Source organism: Molothrus aeneus, chromosome 12 (assembly GCF_037042795.1).
Source record: "Molothrus aeneus isolate 106 chromosome 12, BPBGC_Maene_1.0, whole genome shotgun sequence".
Taxonomy (NCBI): domain Eukaryota; kingdom Metazoa; phylum Chordata; class Aves; order Passeriformes; family Icteridae; genus Molothrus; species Molothrus aeneus.
In genome coordinates this window covers 11,229,497-11,240,225 of record NC_089657.1, presented here as the reverse complement: position 1 = coordinate 11,240,225, position 10,729 = coordinate 11,229,497, and the positions used below count along the sequence as shown (strand labels likewise).

At 47.9% G+C, this 10,729-nt stretch overlaps 1 protein-coding gene across 1 annotated transcript in view; it reads right to left on the bottom strand.

Annotated features, from left to right (window-relative positions):
* Positions 1 to 553: 553 nt before the first annotated feature.
* PODXL2 (podocalyxin like 2) overlaps positions 554 to 10,729 on the bottom strand; it is a 32,696-nt gene continuing 22,520 nt past the window's right edge. The window contains exons 5-8 of the mRNA XM_066557839.1: positions 7,995 to 8,151; positions 7,042 to 7,103; positions 5,237 to 5,416; positions 554 to 4,897 (exon numbers count right to left, since the gene is read on the bottom strand). Coding sequence (XP_066413936.1) covers positions 4,688 to 4,897; positions 5,237 to 5,416; positions 7,042 to 7,103; positions 7,995 to 8,151 — 609 coding nt within the window. The 3' untranslated portion in view covers positions 554 to 4,687. The remainder of the gene's footprint in view (positions 4,898 to 5,236; positions 5,417 to 7,041; positions 7,104 to 7,994; positions 8,152 to 10,729) is intronic.

The window sequence follows — 10,729 nt, the reverse complement described above, 5'->3', positions numbered from 1 at the left end:
TTGAGGGTGGCTCTGCCCTGGAACAGCTGCCCAGGGAGGGTATGGAGTCTCAGGAGACATTCAAATCCCACCTGGACGTGTTCCTGTGTCACCTGCTGTGGGTGACCCTGCCTTGGCATGGGCTGGGCTGGATGATCTCCAGAGGTCTCTTCCAACCCTGATAATTCTGTGATTCTGTAGGGGTCCAGGTCTGGAGCAGGTGTGGGATGGCGGAGAGCTGGGTGGGACACACGTGGCACAGGGCACACAGGCAGGACTCTGCTGTGGAACAGAGGCTTGTGCTAAGCCACTCTAGCAGGAAAGGTGTCCTGGGCTGGTCCTGTGGGTACTGGAGGGGCAGAGTTCTCCAGGGGGGAAGCCTGTTTCCACAGCCTGGGCACCTGGCATGGCTCAGGGCTTCCACAGAAATCTCTGATGGGAGAATTAAGGAGTGTACTGTGGGGAAGGGGGCCAGGCTGCCACCCTAGCAGAGAAACCCTGGCCAGTACTGCATTACAAGATGCAGCAGACATGAATTCAGGCAGAGCTAACCAAGCAAAGCACTGCACTCAGGTCAGTGTTCAGACACCCAGAAGGTGTGTTTTATTGCAAAGAAAACAAAACCACAACCCTGCTATTTCCAGGGCCAGACACAAGTGTTTCTAAGTGTTCTCCGCAGCAATCCTGAGCAGCGGCCAGGGCTTGCAGTTTGTGTCCAGCAGGAATGAAGGTGTTGAGAACGGCTCAAAGCCTGGCTGTCAGCTTAGATGAGCACATGAGGCTCTCATGAGCCAGCACAGATGAAGGTGCTTGTTGTGTCTGACTGTTGGAGCTGTCCCAAACCTGCTGAGAAGGACAGATGTGCTCCTGCATGGCTGCAAAGGCAGATGGGAACAGACAAGTTGCTGATGGCAGTGCCTGCAGTGGGACCCTGCTGCAGTGCTCTAAGGTCATGCTGCAATAGTCCTTAGGATAATGTTCCTTCATTTCACACCATATCCTCGGCCAGAGGGATCCTTAAAGTGTGTCTTGAACTGTATCCTCAAGCTGCATTACATCCTTCACAGCACAATTACTGGGTCACTCCTCATTGTTTCTTTCCACCCTACATACTCCAAGGCGGTGTGGAGGATGCAGAGTCCCAGGACATGTTAGACTCCATGTTACAGGCACAATTCCAGATCTCTGGGTGACACCTTGGAGTAATCTGCAGCTTGGCCATCCCAGATCCCACCTGGCCATGATCCCCCAGAGATGGAGAGTCACTCTGCTCTTGGCCGTGCATCCAGACGATGCTATCGCCAGTGCTCCCCGAGGCACTGCATTCCTCACAACAGCACCTGATGCTCTCTCTGAAGAACCACCTCCATTCTAGGGCAGTCTGCATTCTAGCTGTGGTCCCAAGGAGCAGAGGGAGCAAGTGGCACACAAAGCAGGAAGATGGAGATGAAACCCTGTGTTGCTACCCAGGGCCTTTATACTGGTGACTCCAGGGAATGTCCCATCTCACTACTTTGCAGACAAGGATGTCCTCACACAAACCATCCTTGACATGCCTGGTACAAGCCCCTCTGCTCACAGTTGAGTCCTGCAGCCCCTCGTGAATAAAGCAGGTTATCCTAGGCAAGTCACAGGAAACAAATACCCAAAGCTAAGAGAAAAGTTCTCTCTTTTTTTTCTTTTTTTTTAAATTTTTTGTTTCCAATCCCAACCGCCACCAGGTGTCAGTGCAACCAAACATTTGGCAGATGGAATTATGGTGATGTCCGTGTAAGTTTTCCAGGAATTGCTTTGTCTCCTTCATCTGCTCTGTCACCTGGCACACTGCTCTGAGAAGTCCAGCATTCACAGTTTTTATTAAAAAGAAGTTTAACTACATTAGGGTGATAGAAAAGCTTCCTGTTACAAATGCTAAGACAAAGGTTTTCTTCCTCTTTACATCCTCCCTGTGCAGAGCTGGAAATGCAAGCACTGGACAGAGTAAAGTGGGCTACCAACAGCCTCTCTACAGTGCTTCCCAGCCTGCAGGTCCCTGGAGATGACCCATCTCTGCAGGGCTGGCAGGAGAGGGACAACAGTGCAATCGACTTGACAAGATCAGCCTAGTGCAAAAAATGATACAGAGAAAAAACAAACTGTAAAAGGATAAAAAGTACCACCAGACTAAAGTGAAATTCTATCAACCAGTAGATTTCTGAAGCTAAACTGGGATCATACAGCCAGGTGCACCCTGTAAGAGACAGCAGAAAAGTGTCCTCAGCCTCAACAGCCACCCTTAAAGTGTCTCTCAGATTACCTGGATACTCCAGACAGAGAAGAGCATCTCTTGAAAATCTTCCAGGCCACAAAAGGCCAGAAGAGCAAATTAGGAGAACTTGCTAGCTGATTATTGAACCCACATAGCCCCTTGGTTTCTTTAATGTTTGAAGACTTTACACGAGATTGGGAGGTGCTGAGCCTGGCCAGAAGCATTGCTTTATCAGTGCCTTGTTGTTTCTCTGAATTAGGATAGTGGAGAGAAAACAGGGCAGCAAAGTAGCTCTTAGCAGGGATATGCACCAAGAAAGCCATTTGTGGGTGAAATGATTCACATCTGATTGGTGGCATTATCTTTTTAACAGCCATTGGGCATTCAAAACATACTTGATGAGGATTATTGGACTTGGAAAGATTTACACGGTGCAGATGCCTAAAGGCCACGGGCATGCCAGGCCCCATTATGCTAAGTGCTATAAAACCTCAAATTTTAACTCCATGCTTTAATTTACTCACCATAACAACAATTTGCATTTAATCCTTTGAGCCCCAAAGTGCCTTCAACACAGCCAATGGACTTGTGCAGTTTTACTGCACAGACCCATCAAATTCAGCAGGAGCCACCCAGAGAGGGGTGGTCAGAGAGGGCCGTGTATGGCTGTCTGCATCCACGGACTGTCCCCCACTTCCAGCTGCTGGGGCAGGAGAAGGAACTCTGAGCATCTCTGCAACCCTACCAAGGTACAAAAGGAGCTGATGATCACTGTGTCCTACATAACACCAGGAAAGATATGGAGGCAGGCTAAAACCACTGAAAATTGGAATCTGGATAGGAAACCAAAGGTTATTACCTTTCTTGAATCCTTAATAAACTGCTACCAGAGTGGTCCTACATCAAGGTGATCTGTGATTCAGTTTGCATGCAAAGCGCTACACAAACTGCAACAACAGACTCTGGCACCTTGACTTCAGGCACACCCACCAGGGAGGAACATGCTAGAGGTCTCTATACATACAGTGATAGATTTACAGGCTGCACATCTGGGGCCTCTGTGTACAAAGGTTCCCTTCAAGAGCAAGTGTGAAGCTGCATCTCGCAGGAAGCAAGCATGCAGATCACCACCACTAGGGAGAGAAGTACTGCCTCTGACCGAAGCAAGTCCCTCAATCCCTCAATGACAGAAGAAACAAATGTTCTGGGATTTCAGGCTTGACAGTAGTTTAGGCAGGGCTCAGAGAACAATTACACATATCCACGTGCCTTTAGCACACATCTTCAGGGAGCTGGAGCCTCAAAGTTGCCTGAGGCATGCCTGAGAAACATTCATTGGGGAGCTCCTACATCTGATTCTCATCTCATCAGAACTGGCTCTTACATTGTTTAAATGCAGTGATTTTAAAGATGTTACCCCATATATACCTGTGGGATATTAAACACTTCCACCCTTCCCTCAGGGCAAGATGCTGAAATTGAAACAAAAGGATGAGAACATTACTTGTTTCCCTATTTTTAAACTTTCACATAGTCCTTATACTTACTGCAAAATGACCAACTGAAACCAAACTAATCTGAAAACTAGAACTGGAGTGGAAAAGGCCAGCTAGTTTGAAACTTACACAAGACAAGGGATATTTTCCTGCTGATTTCCCAGGCTATTGTGAAAGAGGCATGTAAACACCATTTTTGAGCAATGCTCCAACCTAAAGCACATTTCCATCTAAAATGCTGCACCATGGCACTGAATTCTCTGCAATCAGTCAAGCAAGGGTAAAGTGCTCAAACTTTGCAAGCTCAGCTTGGAGTTGTGGAGCTGAAAAAAGGAATGGGGCTGTTTGTGGTACCAGGGGTGAAATGACATGACAGCAGGGAGTGGTGGGAGGGGTGTTTTCCCCAAATGTAAACATCAGCTCTCATACAATTAGTAGCTGAACGCTAGAGCACTAAAAAACCTGTTTTCACATGGGGAATGCAAACTCTGCCCAGAACATCGACAGAATCTTGGCTCCCCTCCATCCAAAATGCACAGGTTTTACTGCACCTGCATGGACTGAATATGGTCTCAAGGTCAGTATCTGGAGAGTGAATTTACTCCCCAAATCTGGACTCTTGGTGGCAGGCAGCCCCACCAGCTTGTTTCTCCAATCCAGACAGTCTCAGCCACTACCACAGAGCTACAGTAAGTGCATTTAAAGGTAATGAAAGCATTGGTGCTACTGATAGGAACACACACACAGAGATCTATAAACCCACCCCTCCCACTTCCCTCTGTTCCGTGATCCTCCTGGCTCCAAGCCTCAGATGCAGGCTCAGGACTTCCATAGGGAAAACTTGCCCAAAGACTTGTTCAAAGGTTTTATGAAGTTCCTGAGAAGCCACCTGATCCCATGGTCCATCAGTCAAGATAGGAGAAAAACAAGTGTGTTTAAGAGGGTGGTTCCCTCCTTTCTTTTTCTAAAGATGCGTGTCTTCCTCAAACACATCCACATCCTCGCTCGCCTGCTTATTGATCAGGACATCCCAGCTGTCGGGGCCATTGATGGTGTTCCCCCCGTTCACGCTCGGCTTCTTCTCCTGCATTTCTGACTGGCTGTCACTGGCCACGTCCAGGGTGGGGTTGTCATGGCAGCCGTTCTCAACAAAGCGCAGCTCCTCGCCGTGCGACTGCCAGGGACGAGAGGACACAAAGGGAGACAAAGGGGGACAGCTCTTAATGCTGCTGAGAAGCACAATCAGACCAGGCTATGAGGGTCACTGAGACCTTTGTGGAGTCAGTGGGAAGAGGTAGATTTATTCCCAGCCCAACCCTCAGAGTGGAAATGAGCTGTCCTAAGCACATTTGCATCTCTCTTACACCTGAATGAACTCCTTTGCTGCTCCAGCAGTGTATCCAGCTATGCCCCATAATTGGACAGGGGAAAACAATTGCCCTCCTAACTTCCCAATCTCCTCCATCCCCAGGGCTAAGAGTCTGGCCACTTTCTCCACCCGTCCTGTGCTCACCATGTTCTTCATCTTGGGCAGGCGTCTCTGCCAGCAGTTGTAGATGAGCCCCAGGACAATGATGATGGCGCAGATGGAGCCGATGATCACCAACACCACAAAGAGCTTCCCATAATCACTGCGCGTCTGGTTAGGGTGCGACTGGCAGCTCGTGGTGGTCGAGTAGTTCTGGATACCAATCTGGAAGGAAGGAAGCAGTACACTAAAAGTCCCTGCAGGCAGATAGAATCCTGTTCAGAGTTTCCAGGGTCCAAGTACAGGACCACGAATGTGGGCAGAGGAACTAAAGCCAGGGTTGGAGACTCAGGTTATACACCATCTTACATTACTAGAAAGCTCATAACTACATTTTCCATGAAAGGTGACACATCAGCAAATGACAGTAGGCACAATTTTATTTTGCTCACCTGCACAAGGATATCACACCTTTGTGTAGGAGGCTTTCATAGGAGAAACTATCCAAGATTAGAGTCCCCAAGACAAACTACAGAGCACTGATGGGTGCTGAGGCTTTGGTAACTGCTTGACAGAGAATGTAACCCTAATAAATAGCTTTCCAGTAAAGCTCAGGTCCTAAGAGGGCATGGTGGTCTTTACAAGGTCTTGAAAGTGGACAGCTGCCTGCTGAGTGTAAAAGCTTAAGAATAGCTGCCCTAGAAACTGGCCCCCTGTGGCTGTCAGCAAACAGCCCAGGTTGGTCCCAGTGACTTGGCAGATTTGAAACAGGTTATGTATCAATTCAGTAGTAAGTGTGACCGGTGTAAGAGAATATCCTCCCTCCTCCTTGCAATCTCATGCTTGTGCAAGGGCAGCACTGTGAGCAGAGTTTACTGACAGAGCCAGAAAGCCAGAGGCATGGGGCAAGGAGGCTCTGGTAGAACTCACATTAACCCAGAGCCACAATTGCAAAGTTAAACCTTGCATCCACACAAATCCTTCTTTCTGGACAGTTCTAGCTGCTGATACTTCAGTCCCACAATTTCTACAGGGTTGGCTTTTTGCACTTTCTCTGGTGTAAGCCAATCAATACACCACTGAGCAGTTAATTTGCTTTGTCTAACTGCACCAGTTTGTTAGGTCAGGGAAAAACCTGAGAGCAGACAGCCAGCAAGGCAGTGGCTTGATCCTGCTGCTAAAATCAGCAAAATTAATCCAGTGCTTGGCACAAAAAACTCAAGCAGAATTAGGTCCTCAGTGCCTACATATCCTGTAGGACAAAGGGGCAAAGCCAGAGATCATGGGACTGATTTGTCCTCATCTCTATCCTCTTCCAAGCTGCCCAGGGTTAGAAGGGAATAGAGGAAGATGGCAGAGGAGTCTGGTATCCATTGACTCAGGTCCTCTGCCTGCCTTTGTGGAAGCAGTTGTTTCAGGAGTGAAATGCAGACCCTGGAATCATAGAAGGTGTGTTAACATGTCAAGAGAAGCCAATGTTTGTAAAACAGCTGGAGGGTGAGCAGGGCCAAATGTGGGGGTCTGCAGCACCCACACTGCTTTGGACAATAGTATGGAAGGGTTGACACTGAGAATCCCAACAAAATGAATGTGTGAAAAGCAGTCTCACAACCAAGCCAGAAAAGCAGGGAGAGAATAGCCCATAGTTATTCTCTTAAAAGGAGCAGACATTTGATGGCCTGGCTACTATCAGTGAGGGGAGCAGGGAGTTTGCCAAGCATCTGACTCATCTGTTTGCCTGCTCTGGGTTCAGCACTTGGTTAGAATGAGATATGCTCCCACTTTTTAAGTTGCTTATTTTAATTGTATAACTGGTCTTGACAAATGGATGCAGGCAGACAGGCTCTTACCTCAGCTAAGCTCCTCTTAACATCCCCCAGTGCCATGAGAACATCTTTTGTAGGGATAACACCTGTAAAGTACAGGAAGAGATCAGTGCTGCTCTCAGCTCAGGTTACTCAGTCAGATGTATTCATCAGTATAAAATCCCCAGCAGGATGGAGGCAGGGAAACACACATTTTTGTTCATTGGTGTTTTATGTCAGGAGGCTGAAAGAACACAGGATCACAGACAAGGGTACCTCCAAATACTCTTTAAAGGAGTAAAAAAAATCCAGGGATTAACTGATAGCAGAGCAACCTAGGTACCCTCCCCACCACCACAGAGGTTCTCAGCATCCGTGTCTGCTCTGGGAGCAAGCAGCAGCACTCAAAAAGTCATGGAGACAGGTTCACAAAGGTCATAGAGGCCATAATGTCAACATTAGAAACCTCTGTCACTAAGCAGGCAGGAAAAGGACCCCTGAACCAAAATGGGAATAAAGACATGGTAAAATGTTCCAGTCCAGCCCATGTCACTGTCAGCTTTTGTTTCCTTGGGGATGAGGGAGGGCACTGTGAGGACCATCCTAGTTCAGACAGGACTTCAGAATTGATAGGTTGGGAAGTGAACCAAGAGCAGGCTGTCATATCCTTCCATGATGGGGAGTACATAAGGAGAAACCTGACAAATGCTCAGGGAAATGCAAACCAGGGAGGCAGCAAAGCTGAAGGCAATGTGCAGAAGTGCAAAGTGCAGTGCTTTGTGCAAGCAGTGAGGGACAACCCAGAAAGCAGATGTGAAGAAAGATGTCCTCAGTCCCTCTCCATCCCTCAAGTCCAGTGAACACTGAGAACTGGTGGGATTGCAATGGATTGGAAAGCAAAAGCTCCTTACAACATGGCTGTGTACCTCCATATAAATACATATAAATCTCCATATAAATCTCCCCATCACAGAAAGGCTCTTTCTGCCAGCACTTACCCTGTTCCCCTGCCAGCGTCATTAGCAAGTGCTTGTCATTCTCATTGGGTTTGCTCAGAGAGATGAGCCAGCGGTCCTGCAGCCCCTCTGCCTGCCTGGAGAAGGCATCCTCCACCAGTGCCAACAGCTGGGGACCCCTCTCCATTCGAAATTCCTCCTGGCACAGGAAAGGAACCTTGGTGAGTGCATGGTAGGGACAAGGCAGCTGTAGCACTGTAGGGCTGGCACAGCTGAGAGCTCACATGTGCCCAAAAGCCAGCAGTGATAAACCTGGTGCAATGCTCTGCTGCACGGTGCCCCAGGCTGGAGCCAAAAACACCTCCTGATGCACCAACCTTCCTCCTCAGCTCCTGTGCCCCACACCAAGCTCTCCTGGCACACAGGGATCCTGAAGCAACATGATGGTGTGAGAAGGAAGCAGCCAGGCTCCTGCCCACAGCCAGCGCTGGGTCGGGGGTGCCGCTCAGCCTGACGTGCTCCAGCCATCCCTCAGCAGGCGCCTTTGCTGCTTTCTCACTCCTGTGTTTCTATTCTCATCTCCAGTTGCCATGCCAACCTGAAGGCCACACAGATGATTAATAAAATGGAGAGTTCTTGTTGCCATGGCAATTTGAAGCGCTCAGGGCAGGCACAGGCCTGTGCCAAAAATGGCCTAATTGGAGAAGACATCGATGACTGGAGCCTGAATCACAAGAGCCTGGCAGTGCCTCCTCTCATGAAATGATGAGTTTTGGTATGGGGAGGCAGGAGGAGATGCATGAGGAAGCAGCACTGTAATGCAGCACCACAATGCTCAGCTGCAGCTCCAGCTCATGGTCCCACTGCCAGTCTGAGGCTCTCTTTTGGGGGATGCAGAGGAAAGGGGAGCAGCTGAGCCAGGAGCAGGAGGACAGAAGTGAGATGTTTCTGGTGATGGGGAAAGCAGAGGTTGCAGAGCATTGATCAATTCTCCATGATGGAGAGGAGGGAGCAGTGAAGGAACCTGAATGCACCTGTGCCAAGGTGGAGGTCACCTCCCAGTGCATAGCCAGGTACCACTGCTGGGTCAGATCCTGCAGTCCTCACTTGGGGAAACTTTCCAGGTATGTTGAGTGCCTGGAGCCCAGTGGGAAGACAAACAGGATTCCAGCTTAACCCAGAAATACAGACATGATCCTGCAGCAGGTAAAAGCCTGGTGCCATGAAGTGAATTGAAGCTCAAAGCACAACCTTCTGGAAGGAGCTAAGCACACTCCTTGTCCCTCAGCTTTTCAGTGGGACTCAATACACACCAGAACATGGCACCAAAACATTGAAATATGTGAGAAATACTAAATACCACTCACACTAATTTAAACTACAGCACTTGCTGTAGAACACATGCTCTCCCTCAAAACCCCAGAAACCCAAACACCACAGAGTTCTGATACAGACACCAAAAAACAAAAGGGACAGGCAGACAGTAGGTGAGGTGCACAAACTGAGCAAATTACCAAGGGTAGGAAACAAACTGCATCAACATCAGTGGAAAGATGAAGAGCTTGATTCCAGCTTCACTCATGCAAAGTGGTAATGGGAGGCAGGGAATGATGAGATGCTCATGTTAAATATGTATGTCGACAAATGTCCCTTTGAATAAGGGGTAGCACGGCACAAATCATTCAGTGGGAAATATGTTTTGAAACATGAAATCAAGTAGAAAAACAGTTCAGTCCTGCCTATCCCAGGGCACCATCTTCCTCCAGCAAGGCAGAACTGAGGATTCAACAGCAAAGACATAATTTGATCAAGAGACATCTGCACATCTGCTTTTCAGTTCTTCCCCTTACAGTGGTTTAAACAACACAAGTGACCACAGAAAGGAACTTACTACATATTACAAAATTAATTAGCATTTGAAGTCCACAGAGGTGGGAGAGAGAGTGATGAGACATGAAGGAAACAGGGCAGAAGGATTCTGGTTTTCAAGGACTCCTTTTCTGCATTACAGTTGTGAACTGTAGCAGAGATACTTAAAGCTCTCCACACTGGTTTGCCTGAATTAGGAGGATAAAGACTGACTTTTCATCTATTCTTAGAGCAGTTGGCATGTCTTACTGTGTATAGGAATTTCCCCATTTTCCCTGTCCTCAGAAAGATCACCTTTAAAAAAAAGCAAAACAAACCAAACAAGAATTCACCAGAAGTTGCAAGAGGTCAGTGCCAGAGAGCAACCCTGCAGTGACACAACCAACTGGCTATGCCCACAGCAGGAGCCCCACAAAGCAGGAGTGCAGATGCATGAGGCCAGAACACAATTCCTCAATGAAACATTTTAGTCTCAGGTTGTCAGGCTTATATTAATTTCTTAGAATTATGAAAGGCACCTTGACCCCAGGCCTTTCACAACTGGTTTTTAAGTGCCTGATAAAAGGCCCAGCAGAAGTGAGCAAGCCCTTTTATCAGGGATCCACAACGGATTCTGGGGTCATGAATTAACTGTAGCTTTATGAGGATGGATGGACAGGCATTGGATTAGCAGAGCATGGCTGGTTAACAGACACAGATAACACACAAGATAATAGGGTTGGAAGAAGAGACCCTTAAGGAAGATTTAGTGATAACTGCTTGATACTTATCCATGCACAGTCCAAATGGGAGTCCCTATTCCTCTGAGCCATCAGAGGATTGTTACTATAAGCTGGAAGGAATGGAAGAAAAAGGAAGAGAAGGAAGGAGAACTGCATTCAATCCTGTAAGAGGTGCAATGTTAAAAG